We start from the raw sequence: 18,792 nt of genomic DNA on the forward strand, positions 1-18,792 counted from the left end.
AATAATAAAACTGAGAAACTCCTACCAAGTATGAGCATGAACATAGTGTCGCTAGTTTGGTATTAAAAACATCCTCAAATCGAGGAGTATTTGCTCTGTATTCGTTCATCTTTTGTTTTTGCTTTATTTACATCTTTCCGCACTTCCTATCGCTGTTTTGTATCAGAGGTTGGCAACACTAGATAGCCTAACTCAACAAACACATGTTCGGTCTGAGCAGAGGCTTAGTTTACATTCCACAATGGAGGAAAGCACGGCATTCCAAAAACGTTTTGTGGAAATTATTAAAGTACATAAAAAAGTCCTTCAGAAATCACAACTCCCTGGCAGCAAGGGAAGAAAACATGTAGTTGTCGAATCCATCAGGAAAGTAATAAAGCCGGAATTTGGCATGGAAACTACAGAAAACCAGATTATGAAAAAAATTAATAATATGAAAAGCCGACTGAAATCCAAAACAGACCTAAAAAACTGGTAACAAGAAAATCATTTTAAAGAATATCTCCATATACAGGAATCGTGCACAGAACCAGAACACCTGACATTAACGCTGATTAATCTCTCATTTCCATTGCACATAGCCTGCACATTAATACTGGGGACTCCTTTTCTATTTATATATCCATTCCCATGTATAGTTGGTTTTTTATTAACACGTGAGTGCAGTCCACTGCTCCTACAGCATCAGGGAATGTATACTTGTTAGACCATAGAATTTTAGCTGCCTCAAGAGCAGCAGTGGTTGTTGGAAATTGTATCCAATTATCTACTTTTTCCTTAATTGCACAGACAACTTCCCAGAATGTTAAGGACTCAGTTTCTTGTGAAACACCAACATTTTCTGGTACAACAACCTGAAAACCACGCAGTAGCGAAACGTAACACAATTTTTGGGTAGCTGGGGTTCGGAAATAGTGATCTAGGTCGTGCTTTACATCACTAAAAGGTAAACAAAACGCAGAAAAGCTTCTGTTTTGAATTAACTAAATTCTAAATTGATCTTGTTCCTTCTTCGAAAATGTTTGGAAAGCTCAGCTTACCCTGCCTACTCTGACACTTCGCCACTGCTCCTACATACCTTAGAAATATTCTAATTTTTTCTGCATTGCTTAGTGCTTCACCTCTTGTTTCGTTCGATAGGATAAGAAATGTTATGTAAGCCACTGCACATTTTCCCGTTCAAATCTGTATAAATCTTTGTAACTATGCACATCAGAGTCCCTACGTCTTTTATAAATCTTTCTTCTTCGATCAGGAATCACATTCATGAATGCAGCCATCACGTTTATAAACCTCATCGAGTACATTGAGTCTGCTAATGCACTACCTCAGGATATCGAACAGTAATCATTTGCTGGTAACAATGAGCATAACCTCTGTTTTATTTATATCAGAACATGAGCATTTGCTCTGCGACCGAGGTGATTGAGCACAACCTCGGCGAATAACATGAGCAAGCTTTTATTATCAATATCAAACAGTGATGATGCTCAGATTTCTGAGTAACTTCCTTTTATTAATATCACTCATTAGCAGACTCAGTTCCTTCAGTCTATATTAAATGTGATATATTAAATGTGTTAATCTAGTAATAATTATATATAGTACAATAAGAATCGAAATGTGTTATGGGTGTGATAAAAGTAAGTTATTGCATATAGGTATAAAAGTATACAAAAGTATCAAATTTGTTTATAGCGACAAATTGGCAGTGATAAAAGTGTGCAATATTCGTTCAGTGGCCAGTGGATACTCTATATTGACCGAAAATATATCGGCATTAGCACAAATACGTGTACTGTACTCCGGCTGACAGTTAATTACAGTGTTGCCAATGTATGGCTCCGGCTTGTAACTGAAGAAGGCTCTGGGATGTGCAAAGAAGTATTTTGAAATTCCCGCTATTTCCTGTGCAGGAAGTCGTTTGAAAATCCCGCCATTTTTGTGCATGTGGCTCTCCACTGCTGGTAAAAAGAAGCTTCTTGACAGATTACACTTAATCTGCCTTTTGAGCCCCTCTCTTCTATTCTACTCCTCTTGGTGGGATGCGATTTCAAGAAAGAACTGAAGCACCAGTGGATTATAGTGTTTTGCTATCTAGTTACTAAGATGGCCATATATAGAACAAAGTTATACTATGAAAGATTTCATTGCATTAGTGTTAAGATTTATTAAAAAAGCTAATGTTTGTTCGAAAATAAAACATATTTAGTGTCGTGAACTAAGTTACAAACCTTTATGAAATCAATAACCATATGGCATAGAGACTTTTAAAGTACTATTTACAAAAACCATCCATTTTTACATTCAAAGATTTCAAATACCTGCATGAAAATAATATAGCCCAACTTTATTATCAAGTTAAAGAAAGAATGAGAAAGAAGTATATGGGAAATGATGTTAAAGTTCAGTGTTGTGGGGAACTCAGATATAACACTCAAAAAAATAAAGACCATATCATGAATAAGTGGCTTGCAGTCAACAATGGTGACATAAAAAGGAAACAGAAAACAACTGATTATATGGAAATAAATTAACTGTTGTGGAAGTGGGTTCTTCTTGCCCTTTCAAAGATCAATTCTGGACCACTTCTGCAAAGCAAACCCTTGAACTGGCAAAGAAATTAGATGAACCAGAATTCAAGACTTCTAATGGACGACTCCTAGTCCAATTAAATAATGTACAGTAATATACAGTACAGTATTATAGTATAGTGTTAGACATTAAATTTAGTGTGATTAGTAAACTTTAATAGATGTTTGATGACTGAATTACGATAACGTTTATGCAGAAAATGAGATTTCTATCAAGATGATTCACCAACAGAATAAGGACAAAAAGCTGATTTAATATAAGTAGAGTAAACAAAATATTTTGTACTTCTTGGGGTTTGTGGCATGCCATTTTGTTTTTCATTTACACAAATGATAAAATATCCCATTTTTACTTCACACCTGGATAATACAGAAATCTGTCCACAGACCACAATGGAAAAAAAATTACGACCATGTCACTTCCGCCTTGAACCAGGTTTCACTGTATTATGGAACAATAGTGTTAGTTGGGTGTCATGGCATATCTTCAAAAAAGTTACAGCATAGTGTGGAGAATTCTGAGAAAACATCTTAGTGTCTGTACTCATAATAAATTAAAATAGTGCTGTAGTCGCGCCGGTATGCTGTACTGTCTAAAATAAAAACTTGCTGTTACCGTACCGGCAAAAAATTTAGACTCAAAAACATTAATTATGTTCAACTAGTCTTTAATACACTTTGAAATGGAGGATGTGAGATGTCTGAAAACATTTGATTTTGATATCTGGCATAGCAGTAATGGCTGGCATTTCATATCCTTTCCTTAGACATTTGTAAATTCGTTGTTTTATCAAAAACCATGGTGTGGCACCTCAAGAATAGTTGTGATCTGTTAATTTCAAGCTTGCAGACAGTCGTGGTATTTCTAATTAAAGGTCTACTAACCTGATGACACAGCACCTCAAGACTAAAGCCTCCAATAATAAGTAAAGAGACTCTAAATAAACACCTAAATATGCAAGTTTAGCTAAAATTACGATGTCGGTCGATTTTGTTCAGAATATGGCAGTAATCTGTGATGGCCTTATTATGAGAGATCTAACAATACCAGAAGCTTAAAAGCACAATGTACTGTTAAGATCTTTGAATCTATGGTACATTCGCCAGGATCTTAAAGTGAGGATGCATTCTCTGCTTCAAAACATTAAGTTTTCAAAGACAGTGAGATATACAGCAGGACAAAGAATGTTGAAATAAACCCTAGTCAATTTTATAGAAGCCTAACAGAAAACTTCAAGCAGAGGCTTATCAATTCCTACAAGCATCCTACTTACATTCATAATCTAAGATGAGCCATATAAAATGGAAAACACGTAAAAAAAAAAAAAAAAAAAAAAAAAAAAAAAAAAAAAAAAAAAAAAAGACTGTTGAAAGATTTGACTTGTAAATACTTCTTCTTCAGTCCCTCATTTTATCCATTTCATCCACTCCTCTCGATCATGGCTCATTCTCTTCACCTCCATCTTAGTTCTTGATTTGTAAATACAAACATATATAACCTGTAGTGAGTGATCCATGCATCTCAAACTTGTAAACATTTCCATCTTGAAGATAAGCGAAAATACATTCAGGCCTTCAGGGAATACGACTTCAATTTTAAACCACCAGAGCTTTGTAGTTTGTTACATATTATAATAGATTCTATTTAAATTTTAACTTCAGAATGTGAAGGCGCATTAGTATAATGAATGATATCTGGACTAAGAAAATGAATAAGTTACTCTTCTAGTAACAGAAGTTCTAGACTTTTGTTCTCAATAATGTGTTGGGCCACCAGTGCCAGCATTTAACCACATTCATTATGTGCCATTGTCCTGCACAAGGAGGTCTGCGAGATGAGACTGCATGTTGATGAAATAACCTTGAAAAAGAAATGCAATATGAGACTGTATGGAGTCTATTCTAATCAAGGAGATTTTAACAGTACCCCCTAAAATTTTTTTCCAACTGAACTGCTGAATTAAAACCAACGCTAGCATTAGCAGAAAGTGACAAGTACAAAAAATATGAATTACCTTTATTTGTGCTAGCAGAGATTCAACTTAATCTAATATTGTCTGGATAAAATTTTCTGGACAGACCAAGCACACTTCTTTCTTATTGGTATATTTAACACGTCTAATTGCAATGTTAATTCAACATGGTCTTCATGATTTGAAAGTCACTGTATGGTGTGCCTTCACTTCACAGTTCATCATAGGTTCGTATTTTTTCAAAAAAGACAACAGTGGAATAATAGAAACTGCCACAGTAAACGGAGAGTCTACTACAGTAGATTGAAGAACTTCGTCACATCTAGACTGAGGAATCATGACTGAAAAACATAATCTTCATGCAAGCTGACACACTATCCCACATCTATGCCCCTGATTACTGGTACATGGATCTTTGACAATTGTGTCATTGGTAAGCACCTTTCAATAATATGATGTCCGCAATCTCAAAATAACAATCTGGCCAACGTTTGGTTGTAGGGTTACCTTAAAGAACGAATTTTCGTGGCACACCCAACAACAAATGAAAGATGCTGTCTCGCAGAAAATTGGGAATATTCAAGACATTGTCTATAAAATACTATACATGATGTCACAGAAAGAATGGTGTTTGTTGAACAAGAGAACATTTTTTTTTATGAAAAACACCATGTGCTTGTCTCATACCGGATCTCCAAATATCATAATATTTGAGGTAGAAAAGAAACATCACTGTGTTGGGCAGATAATGAACATTGTTCTCTAGTTCGAGAAAAGTATCACTAAGGTATGCTAGCTTGGTGATCCAGTCCGTACTTTGTAAACACCTGACAAGCTCTGATTTATTTTCCCTTAATAAACAATAAATTGAAAACTTCTTTCAGTTCAAATAATCTCTGATATACCTTTCCTAGTAACAACAATCTCATTTCTGTGCAGAAAAGCATATGTTGGTGATCTGACCCCATTTTTTTTATCATACTATGGAGAGATAAGGTTGCAAGAGATTTGAGATATTCAATGCTGTGTCAAATTTTACTAGCGAATCAAAGAACGAATCAAAAGTAGTTTCGAACATCATCTCGAATCCATTCAGTGAACTTTTGAAAGCATTTGATCAGTATAATTCTCTCGAAATGATCCTCAGAAACAAATCATATGGATTAGGCCTATATCCTTTTCTATAACAGAAAAACTTCCTTCCATATGACTTAACAAGAAGAGCTCCTAGAACTATCGTATTGGATGAGAGAGAACTGGAAATTCCGATATCGACTAAGTATGTCTCAATTTTGGATAAAAGTAATGTCGAAATAGGCCTACCCAAGACTATATCAGTGAGCAGTGAAGAACTGATTCGATTTTAGTCTTCCTATTTGTGTGAAACAGCAATTTCAGTAATGACACTGTTCAAGCCAACACAAAGGAATCAACTACAACTAAACAACAATTTGCGTCTAGCTGTCAACAAACTTGAACCAAGACTGAAAAAATTGGCAAGGCCTACAAGAAAACAAACAGAAATGCAATACAGTTCTATTTACTTGGCATCACTTAGTAAAGGTAAAAACTTTTAACCATAGTATTATTTTTATTCAATACCATTTTTAGTGTACTGTGTTTCTTTTATGTTATCGTATTATTATTATTATTATTACTGCACCGCCGCTGGGTCTGGTAGAACTTTCGATCGGTGGAATAAATGATAAATATCATAATAATTATACCAAATAACCCTGCCATGAAACGTTATGATCAGGATGGTAATCAGTTCGCCGAGGTAATTAAGTGACAACAGACATTGCCTACGTTAAAGACAGACATTTATCTAAAATAAACCAAATAATAGTGTCACACAGACTATATATATGTCACAGCATAATGTTAAAACCCAACTGGTTACCTTACATGAATGTTAATCCCTCTTTGTTGGCATCCATCTTGCCGACTCACCTCACTCATAACCAATATTTAACACACATATAATCGTTACACTGAAAATGGACACCCCTCACACGTCACACAACAATGAAAGCTTCCATTTTGAATTCCATACTCGTACAAAGTTTATAGATGAAATCTCTAAGTAAAACATTCCAGAATAAGGCAATGAAACTTCTAGTAGCCCGTGGTTGACTATTAATTACATCACAGCTTGAGATACCAGAACAGCAAATAAAATAGGCCTACCGGTCGGTATTTAAACAGAGTTGACTGCCCAATAGCTAAGCAGAAAATCGCATCCAGTTCAATATAGTTAGCACATCAAATGACTGAGTATAACTTCCCGACCTCGGGAGTAAAACGTTACCATCCTCTATCACTCTTTCTTCCACGATCCAATAGTAGGTTCCCGCAACAACGTGTACGTAACTGGTAACTGAAACTGTATACACACTCCCAGTGTGTACGCTGCCCATCACCAGACAGACGCTACTCTCAAAAATCACTCTTCCGCGGTCCTACCGCAGGTTCCCACAACACGTTGGACTACACAGCTACTAGTAGACTTATCGAACCCGGTTCGATCCCCGGCCTACATAGGAACTCGTGCCCATCACAACGCACATCCTACCTCCAAGCCATCCCTCTAGTGTACCCGACGCCACTAGCCACGAACAACTCGCTTCACAGACCAAAATCCCAAATGGCGTGACTATCTTAACCAATCGGATAACGTAATGAAAAATACTAACTTCCCCCCAGGATATCAACCAATCAGCAATAAATAATAACTTCCCCCCAGGGAATCAACCAATCACTCGCCAGCCTTAGGCTAGACCCTTGTTTTCAACACATCACAGATAACAAGAAAGAACACAATAGACTACGGGAAAACAGAAAGGTGAGAGGGAAGAAGCCATCTACGAGAAGTAAGAAGAACTAGATCAGAAAGGAAAAAACTACAAGCCATCTATGAAGAGTTAGAATAATTAAAACTAACAGAAAAAGTATAAAGATAGAAAAATGTAAAAGAAATAGAAAGGAAAAGAAAGACGTGCCAAAATAAAACGGCACAGACTCCCCCCCCCCCCAAAACTGGCGCAGTTGCTGAACAGCGCCAACTCCAGGTCCAAAGACTCTGTGTGGACAAGTAGGCTACCAAAAAGGGAACTCATCCCCGGCTATGTCCCACCACAAGCCACTAGGTACTGTATCTTCAAAGTGCACAACCAGCACTGACGCCACTGCTGCAACCATCCAGGCGGTCGAACGTGTAAATCGTCTAGGTACCAAGAGTCCACGCGTCGAGCCGGTATCCCCACCGTGCTCCCCTGCGACCCACTTAGCCCTTCAGAATGATTGCAGTCCGTCGCAGTCATCCCAATCAACCAATTCCTTCGATCCACAGACCTCTGGGTAATAGTCACAGCGCACTTCCACCCTTGGCGCAATCAGTGGAATTATCCACTGCAAACGTGATCGATGCAACAAAGCCAAACATAATCAGCAACATCCTAAAGTGACAGAAGGGAAGAAGAAAAAGCACAAGTAGAGAAAAGAAATTAGAAAGGAAGTAAGCTACAAAAGAAAAAGGGGCATGAAAGAGAAGAAGATAAGACAAATGAAGTGAGAAGAGGAAAAGGAAAAGATAAATTTCACGAATAAACGACCCCAAAATAACTAGCCCGAGCTGTGATGATACATAAAAGCCAACCTAGAACTAAGAACACACATGATAATACACAACCCAAAAACCTAGAAATGCATAATAATACAACAATGTTAAAGTGAATAAGATCAACTTGAAAAGAAAGAAATCACATGAAAAATACTAACTTTTAAGTAATGTCTATAACTTGCTTCACATATGACCATTTCTGGTATAATAGTCTTTTCAGCCATTTTATCACTTCCTCTTGATGATATGCACAACTACATATGCTTTCATTGTCCATTCATGAATATGAAAAATAGCACACTCCTTCGTGATACAACAGTTTAGCACACAGTACTCATCGCACCGTCCACTCATAATACACTCTTGTACAAACTTTTACTGGGCAGTTTTAGCAAGTATCCCCTGTTCGGTGCCCTGTACTTTACTATACGTATAACCCAAAACTGACTAATAGTTCCAAAGAGTCCTTAGGCACACAGCTCTGTAAAAACAGAGTTATCAGAACCCGACTTAGTTCTGATCTGATCACCAAACACCGTCTGCCGTGTCGTTTGGCTGTCCTTCACAATAAAGATCCTGGGACGGCCAAACTGACCAGACCAGACTCACACAACCTAACCTAAGCTAACCTAACCTAACCTTTTCCCCCTTTTATGGTTCCCTTAGGGAGAAAAGGTGCCCATTTTAGAAGACTCCTACGTCATGCATGGACTGCAGTGGTGGTATTCTGACCCGCCAACCACACGGGTGTTACTTTCATGGGGAAAAACCCCTGACATGTGGTTGGTGCCGCGCACCCCGCCCTTCCTTAAGCAGAGAAACGTGGGCGCGGAGAAAGTCTTCTTGGGTGCCACAAAACCCAACTTTAAACGGGGAACTGACACGGCAGCTACAAATCTCCTGGTAACCCCTGGCTTCGGTTCCCGATAACTTTTAGCGGTATAACTAGTTATGCCCTTTCCCAACTCGCAAGTTATCCTATCCCATTCCTCCCGAAAACATTCCAAACTGACTCCGGGATCTGGATCGTGGTGTAGAGACTTCTCAACTCCTGGAAACGACAAGGGAACTTCACTCAACTCCGGAAGTACAATCGGAGAACCACTCAGTTCCGGCTGACCAACGCCGACCCGTTCTTTCCCCAAAGAACTCGAATCTACTTCCTGACCTTCCCCTTCATCCCTATGAGCAACCAGGTCCACTGATGTCTCAACTGGGAGCAATTTGGATACATTTTATCGATTAGCAAAGGGGAATTTCACCTCCGAAGCATGTTCAAAATAAAATTCCTCCTGAGGAATGTCTACACTAAGCCCCGTCTCCGCCATGAAATCAGCGCCAAAGATGGCGGGGTTAACCAAACCTTCGACAACCCAGAAACTAAATTCGCAAACTACCTGTCCAACCTTAACTTTCAAACTAACACGTCCACTGACCGAAAGAGACTGGGAAGTAGCCGAGAACAACACCATGTTCCCGGGGATAATCTCCCATCCCTTCTTCCACGCTAATTCTAAACTAACCAAAGAAACGACACTGTGTGTCCAACAACACCTCCACTAACTCTCCACCTAACTGAGCCCTAGCAACGGGGCACTGACCGTGAGGAGGGACACTTATCTCACGAGACACAACCCGAACGACTTCTTCACTCTTTCTCTGATTTTGCTCCACGTGATCCCGTCGATTACATTCACGGGCAAAACGCCCTGCTTTGTTACAAACAAAACACCTATTGCCCTGTCCCAAAACGACGGATCTAGTCGGGGTGGTTCCCGCCAGGGCACCACTATCTAGTATCGCCTGATTCCGCACACATAACGCGTCGAGCTGAAGGAAGTTCTGCGGCCGGTTGGCGCTTAGGTACTGAGCCCTGACCTCGGGGTCGCGCGCCCCTGCCAACGCAGCGTCCACTATCTGACTTTCCGTCAACCCAGCTACAAAAACCTTTTCGATGACTTTTAAATCTTCCACATATTCAAGTAGAGTCTCACTGTCACTTTGTTTACGGTAGAAATACTCCCCGAACAGAAGATGGCGAGTCCTGTCAGGAATGAACTCGTTCAGGATACCGTTATGAAAATCTAGCAAGGTTTTTTCGTCTTCAATGGCCGCCAATACTCTGTTAGTTAACATTCCATTAGCAAAAGGGAAAATCAGATGTAATAGCGAGACCTCATCCAAATGAAAAGCTCTACATATACCCTTAAGCTGTACTAACACCCTCAGAAAATGCATGACTGCCTCTATACTACTAACGGAGAAAACCATCCCTTTCTTCAGAACGGATTCAAAAGGATTAGGCATGTTAGAAAAAAACAAGCTAAGGTAGTCCTTCCTGTCGAGATTGGAAACTTTCACAGGGACTTGAGCTTCATTGGCCACCCCTGAACCCTGTTTCTGCTCTCTCGTGGTCTCCTGACCCGTGACCGAACTCTCCTGGCTCCTACTCTTTTTCAACTTCGTTAGTTCCATTGGGAAAATTTTAGAACATGGATTGCACCTTCCATCCCCTCCCCAAGTCACTAGGGGACGGTGGGAATTATGGGTAATGAAGGGTGGGGGGGGGCCTGCCAACATAAGCTGTGGAGGGAAAAAATTACCTGCTGGAGGGTAGTTTCCCTCTTCCTTTCCCTCCTGTCTTCTCTCCCTCTCTCTCTCTCTCTCTCTCTCTCTCTCTCTCTCTCTCTCTCTTCATCTCTTCATGGGGTGGTATTCTGTTCTTCTATGTCCTTGTTGTATATGTTGTTATTCTTCTTCATGTGCTCATCTTCATTGTTGAATCCTCTAGTCCTCAGCAGCCGGAATCCTCAGCAGTCTCTCTGGAGAACACGTGTTCTTGGTAGAAAAAATTCGGAACTCGTATATATGTTCACGAAGAAGAAAAAAGTGCAACATGCAGGTTGCAAGTGTCAATCATCAAGAATAAATTAGTGTGTAGACGTGATGGTATTTAAGATAAATCATCATGAAAGTAATATTTTTTCGCTTGTAATAATGTTGAGGGATATATATGTTATAATGAAGCGATTTTAAGTTGTATTTTAAGTGCATAAATTAATGTAAATTCATGTGAATAGATGGCAGGCGGGCCGGTGAGTAGGAGCGTTGAGTTAACGGGACTTAAGCCACGAAAAGCCAATCAGAGAAAGAAGGGGTGGCGAAATTAACAGGTGGCGCTGGACATCTTGGCGTGGCGACAGTTTTGTGCCGACGTGCGAAAGGGTTGGATGTGCGACTGTGTTACTCTACCAGGAACATGGAATCGTTCGATATTTTCGCTGTGCATAACTTTAGCAGCGATATCGGTAAGTTGATACGGTTTTTGCAGCAGAAAGGGTTATTAGCAAGTAGGTACACTTGCCCTAGGCATACGAATCTTGCTTGCAGCCCCGATACCCCGCTTTTTTCATCATGTGCTACACGTCGGATCATCATCGGGGCTTGCAGCCCCGATACCCCGCTTTTTTCATCATGTGCTACACATCAGATCATCATCGGGACTTGCAGCCCCGATACCCCGCTTTTTTCATCATGTGCTACACGTCGGATCATCATCGGGGCTTGCAGCCCCGATACCCCGCTTTTTCCATCATGTGCTACACGTCTGATCATCATCGGGTCTTGCAGCTCCGATACCCTGCTTTTTTCATCGGCGCGATGTTTGCGGAGATCGTCAGTGGCCGCCATGATGTTTCGAGGTGGCACGTGTCTCGGACGGAGCGAGATGAAGCGTGAGAACGCGAGAGAGGGAGGAGTCTGCAAGGAAAGTAGCTATTTGCAAGGTAGGTGCGGTGGGGGTAGAGGGGAAGGGTGCAATCCATGTTCTGGAGTTTAAACGTTCCATTTTCACTATCCCCAATCTCTGCATTTCCTTCTCGAACTTTTCCCTATCTACAACTTCCAACTTAACCTCGAGTATATCTTTCAGTCGTAATTCCCAGTGAATCACCCTGTTCCATATTCTTCTAAAACGATATTTCTGGAAATCTGCCTTCAACTCTTCCAAATCTTCTAAAAAGGACTCTACGATTTCTACACATTTGAAAAGTTCCCTAGCGATACAGTATACCGAGGATATTTCCGCGGAGTCTGCTGGGAAATGAACCCCGGTTCCCTAGCTTTGGCTAGAAGAATAGTGACATCTGCGTTCGAGTCAACCTCCGCGCCATGTGCTCTCAGCTCATATAGCAACTCATCTTTATGGAGGGCGCGCCACTCCACCATTCATTTTGAAACACAAACTACAACAAAACAGCACAAAAACCTAAGTACCTCGGCTTTGAGATTCCAAACGCCAATCATAACCACGCTCTGCTACCACTGCACCGCCGCTGGGTCTGGTAAGACTTTCGATCGGTGGAATAAATGATAAATATCATAATAATTATACCAAATAACCCTGCCATGAAACGTTACGATCAGGATGGTAATCAGTTCGCCGAGGTAATTAAGTGACAACACACATTGCCTACGTTAAAGACAGACATTTATCCAGTGGCGTGCGGTGACATTCATCGATACCCCAGCAAATTAAAAAAAAAAAAAAAAAACATAAATTTGTTTGACATAATAGTGAATAAGTGCAATATTAATCATCTTAAATATATTAATATAAATATTTAAAATACTTACATAATGCAGGTATGTTATGGGATAACCGTACGCCAGGAATGAAAGGGCTGTTTTGTTACTTAATGGTGAACTCCATTCTCCTGTCCTGCACAGCAAAGAAACCTACAGTCCTTTCGAAGAATGTGTCCTTTTGCCTGATTTCTTCAAGAAGATCTGCTTCAATTGACAGTAAAGCCAGATTTGATAGTCTTTTTTCGCCAGTCCTGTTTCTTGAATAGGTTTTAATTCGTTTTAATGCTGAGAAAGACCTCTCGACTGAAGCTGTAGATACTGGTATTGTACATATTAGTGAAATTAACTTTGAAAGCTGTAGAAAACATGTCGAAATGGATTTGTCTGACATTATATGTAATTACTCAAATGAGTTTTTTTCTTTAAAATCATCAGCAGCATAGAACACAGTTAGCTCATTTCGCAACCTGACTTCCTCAAAATGGTTACCATAGGCACTAAGTAAGTTAGAGAATTCAATCTGTGGGAACTGCTTTTGATAAATGTCATATATTCCATTCTCACTTGATATTAGTCCTAAAAAGCCTAAGCTACCATAGTCTTGGAATCGACTTTCTAGATGGCTGTCAACATTGTCAAATATTTCATAATATATTTGTTTGTAATTCACATTTCTTTTGCACGATTCTCCGACTTCATCTGCTGTTTCTGCAAAAACAGTTTCAAATTCATTTCTCATGGCTGATATGTTTCTGCGAGTTTCATCTACTTTCTTCCTACAGAAGGCAATGTCAAAAGATTTGCTTTGAAGAATGCTATATAGAACACTAGTAAATGCAAATATTTTGTCAAAAGTTCTCAGCAGAAAACAGAAAGTGAAGTCTCTCAAATTTAGAAGGTAACCCTTTACAGGTGCCAAAATATCTTTCTCAATTTCACTTGAATTGTTTAGCATTGCATCAAACACCTTATATAAGTCATTTCTATGGACATAGACTGTATTTACCAATCTCTTTGTATAATTCCATCGAGTTGGTGCAACACTAGGTAGCCTCCTCTGTAGAAACGCATCTAGGAACTTGGTTCTCTTGGGTGACCGGGAGAAGAAGGCAGCAATGCCACTCAGAGTACTAAAAACAATTTTGCATTCTTTTATATTATTGACTGTGTTTGATAGTACCAAATTTAGACAGTGCGCATAACAATGTACAAATAATGCCTGTGAATGTGTCTGTTTAATAAGTGCTTGTACCCCGTTTATACGACCTGCCATTGAGGCCGCTCCATCATAAGACTGTGCGATTAGTTTATCATTGCTGTCAAATTCCGTTAAGTATTGTCTTATTAGCTCAGCAATCTCTGGAGCTGTGCGATTTTCACTTACACCTTGAAAGCCAATAAACCTTCCTTTTGTTTGGCCATTATGTACAATGGAAAATTGTGCAGTATTAGAGACATCTGTTGTTTCGTCAACTAAAACTGCAACATAATTGGCTAATTTTATTTCTTCTAATAAAGATTTGGCTACTGCTTCTATTAGATCATTTTGTATTCTATTAGACACGCCTTTGAATACTGTAGAGGTTTCTAAGTGTGCTTTCAAGAGGGGATCGTATTCTGCAGTATATTTCAGAAGTTCAACATAGTTACCCCTATTAATGGAAGTACTGGATTCATCATGGCCTCTGAATGCAAGTTCTTGCTTGCTTAGAAAACACACAGCATGAATAAATCTCTTAAGGAGTTCCCTGTTTTGCTCAACTTTCTTATTATGAAAAGTTATTTCATTTTTAAGCTGGTCACTTAGTTGCATGTCAACCCGAACTCTTCCAAAAGAGGCAATTAAATAGGATGCTTTAATGTGCCCAACAGATTGCTCATGAGAAACTGCTGCTTTTGTGAAGCTCCCTAAGTTAATGTAACCTGATTTTGTCCAGCTGGTATTTCTATCTTGGCCAAATAACAGACAATTCCAACAAAATAGAGAGTTATATTTTCTGCTTCCAGCTAGCCATAAATATTTCTCATAAGAAGAAACTGTAAAATTTCTGGTACAATTTTTAGATTTATGTACCAAATCTGGCAACTCAGGGGTTGGCCTACCTTCCTGTACAATGCTCTTCTTTTCTTGAAAAGGCCTCGTTGAAAACGGTCGCTCATGTAGCTTCTCAATTATGCACTCCAATATACTCATTTTTCATATAAATTACAAATGTTCTTAATAAAATTAATATAACGACTAGAATATTTCAATGACAATGCCACAAAGCGAAATGCATTAACTACCTTTAACTACTTCGCGACATGTGTAAATTCTAAGCGTAAACACAATTCAAATTGTAGTTGGCCACGCTTACCAAGTTAACAAACTGAATGCAATAAAAGTCAGTCCAGAAATAACTACATTATAAAACATATTAAATAAATTAACTATGTAGGCCTACTGTTTATTAACAAGTTTACATTCCAGCTAAAAGGTAACTTCCAAATTGATACGAGTAAAATATGTTCAATAATATTATCATCAGTATTTTTAAAACCTTCCGGCTACATTATTGGCTATCCTGATTGATCAATTCACCATTTATACCTCTATGGCTCCACGCCAACGAGCTAGAGAAACTCTAGCTCTTTGCTCCACGCGCTAAGAACAGTGAGCTTTCACTGGCTAAGAATTCTGACGTCACCTAACGCCAGCTTGCAGGATTTCTTACATTATACACGACTAACCCCCTCTCACTCTCTTACCCGCAAATACAACCGAAATATAGAGAGCGCATGCGCTAACTCAGCAAATTCAGTATTGCTGGGTCTGGAGAGCTCTCATCTGACAGCACATCATAGTGGATTCGCGCGTGGGAAATTCAAACTAGATTTATGCAACAATGAATATAGTATAGTAAAACAACGGTGTATAGAAATTACTTACCCCAGCAGTGCTGGGGTTGCTGGGGTTGACTTCACGCCACTGCATTTATCTAAAATAAACCAAATAATAGTGTCACACAGACTATATATATGTCACAGCATAATGTTAAAACCCAACTGGTTACCTTACATGAATGTTAATCCCTCTTTGTTGGCATCCATCTTGCTGACTCACCTCACTCATAACCAATATTTAACACACATATAATCGTTACACTGAAAATGGACACCCCTCACACGTCACACAACAATGAAAGCTTCCATTTTGAATTCCATACTCGTACAAAGTTTATAGATGAAATCTCTAAGTAAAACATTCCAGAATAAGGCAATGAAACTTCTAGTAGCCCGTGGTTGACTATTAATTACATCACAGCTTGAGATACCAGAACAGCAAATAAAATAGGCCTACCGGTCGGTATTTAAACAGAGTTGACTGCCCAATAGCTAAGCAGAAAATCGCATCCAGTTCAATATAGTTAGCACATCAAATGACTGAGTATAACTTCCCGACCTCGGGAGTAAAACGTTACCATCCTCTATCACTCTTTCTTCCACGATCCAATAGTAGGTTCCCGCAACAACGTGTACGTAACTGGTAACTGAAACTGTATACACACTCCCAGTGTGTACGCTGCCCATCACCAGACAGACGCTACTCTCAAAAATCACTCTTCCGCGGTCCTACCGCAGGTTCCCACAACACGTTGGACTACACAGCTACTAGTAGACTTATCGAACCCGGTTCGATCCCCGGCCTACATAGGAACTCGTGCCCATCACAACGCACATCCTACCTCCAAGCCATCCCTCTAGTGTACCCGACGCCACTAGCCACGAACAACTCGCTTCACAGACCAAAATCCCAAATGGCGTGACTATCTTAACCAATCGGATAACGTAATGAAAAATACTAACTTCCCCCCAGGATATCAACCAATCAGCAATAAATAATAACTTCCCCCCAGGGAATCAACCAATCACTCGCCAGCCTTAGGCTAGGCCCTTGTTTTCAACACATCACAGATAACAAGAAAGAACACAATAGACTACGGGAAAACAGAAAGGTGAGAGGGAAGAAGCCATCTACGAGAAGTAAGAAGAACTAGATCAGAAAGGAAAAAACTACAAGCCATCTATGAAGAGTTAGAATAATTAAAACTAACAGAGAAAAGTATAAAGATAGAAAAATGTAAAAGAAATAGAAAGGAAAAGAAAGACGTGCCGAAATAAAACGGCACACTACTAAGTTACTACTACTACTACTACTACTACTACTACTACTACTACTACTACTATATTTTGTTCTATTACGACTACTTTAATTTTATATGGAGAGTTTCTTTTTTTAACTAACGGTAGGTAGCCTACTTCACTATTTGTCATTTACCCATATAAAGCCAGTTATGTAGACCAATTAACTGAGTCTCATTGCCCAGGGTGTACAATTGAAGGCTGGTCTACGCTACACCTGTGATGAGATGAAATGATGATGGAGACTTGGAATATCACGGGAGAACCGAAGCTCCTGGAGAAAACCCATGTATTACTTGGGTCATGTGCTTCCCCAATACAAGTAATAAATTGGGAGTACACAGGGAAACGACTAGCCACTGTGACAGCCTATGTATGTTAATTTTAATTGAATAATACTTTTATTAAATATGAAATATTTTGTGCTTAGTAATGAGATTTATTGTTATCAATAGAAATTTATATGCTAATAAACTATGTTTCCTTTGCCAGCTAGTTTCTTAACAGTGTTTTGATATTTTTTTTTTATTTTATTAGGCTTCAGCAAATCATACTGACAGCTATGTGGGTTGTGGGGTTTGTTAAGAATGTGAACCACTGGTCTGGAGTTATTGAATTGGTGACAGCGAGATGTAAAAACCCAACCAGGTAATCTACACAAGCAGGTTTTGAACCAACGTTCAAGTGCAGCCTAAGAATACGAACTCTGATCACTGAACCCTAGGTCACACCAGTGGTTAAGAGTACGAAGTACAATTTCCACACTTTAGAAGAAATAAAGGAGAGAAAAATCTCCTTGCTATTTGAACTTTCAAAGGAGGCACTAAATATGCTTAGATACACACAGAGAATATTTCTTACAATTGCTATGATGAGTGAGCACTGATGTTAGTGTGTTAATAAAAATTCAACATCACCTGTTTTTGTAGTGAGAGTTACGCCAAATGTTTTGTGGGTGGAGTGATGTTCGTTGCCGATATGTGGGCTACTTGTAAGCTGGAAAAAGTTTTCCAAAATACATTCAGTAACTTATTCAATGTCTAAAATGCAGAACATTGAAGCAGATCTCAACTTGCTAGTAGGGGCCTACATGTCATTAGCCTGGCATAATTTTGTAATCTTGAATTGTGAAATAATTACATTTATGAGGTAATGTTTGAATACAGAGATCCTCGTTGCGCATTTAAATGTTTCTCTTTTCTACCACCAGGAGTGCAAGGAGTATGTTGATGCCTTTACTTTTCCCAAAAAAGAGTCTACTAGAGTCAAAAGAGAAATTTTTTTTAAATTTAATTATTCTTAGTATGGTGCTGATTTAAGTGGTGATTAATTTTTACTCTATTTGTAGTGTACAGAGAGGAGTATTCATCAGGATCTGAAGTAGCGGCCTGCTATCTGGCCGAAGAGCAGCTAGGCACGCATGCACACACAGACACATTACATCACTTCTCTGCTATCTACGTTATCTGTTGTTACCAGCAATCAACATTTGCAATTATAAACAACTGTTTCACAACTTCTAATTGTGACATACCAGCACTGTAGGTTGGGAAAATATTCGTCTATAAACAAGACCGTGTTTTCATAAAAGACGAGTAGGCCTATTTTTTTTTTCGGGACCAAAAAGGGCGCGCTTCCGAACAGGGGCAGCGGCATTTCCCCTAAGGTTAGAGCCCAGTTTAGGTGTGTGTGTATTAATTGAAAAAAAAAATGTCATAAACATGCGACCTGTTCTCAAAATTTTCTTGCCCCTGTACAGAAGAGCGCCCGGAGGGAAGTATAATTGCTATTCAACCAATGGTAGAGGTCTCATTCCACGCTTGTCTTGAAGTTG

General features: G+C 39.2%; 1 protein-coding gene across 3 annotated transcripts in view; it reads right to left on the reverse strand.

Annotated features, from left to right (window-relative positions):
• The window catches only part of LOC138700065 (myosin heavy chain, clone 203-like), a 44,220-nt gene that overhangs the window by 24,298 nt on the left and 1,130 nt on the right, over positions 1-18,792 (reverse strand). The window contains exon 1 of one of the 3 annotated variants that reach the window (XM_069826371.1): positions 15,706-15,765. The exons of the other annotated variants lie outside the window; for them this stretch is intronic. Coding sequence (XP_069682472.1) covers positions 15,706-15,750 — 45 coding nt within the window. The 5' untranslated portion in view covers positions 15,751-15,765. Of the gene's footprint in view, positions 1-15,705; positions 15,766-18,792 lie in introns of those variants that run through there. 3 annotated transcript variants of the gene reach the window in all.

Source organism: Periplaneta americana, chromosome 5 (assembly GCF_040183065.1).
Source record: "Periplaneta americana isolate PAMFEO1 chromosome 5, P.americana_PAMFEO1_priV1, whole genome shotgun sequence".
In the NCBI taxonomy this organism is placed as follows: Eukaryota; Metazoa; Arthropoda; class Insecta; order Blattodea; family Blattidae; genus Periplaneta; species Periplaneta americana.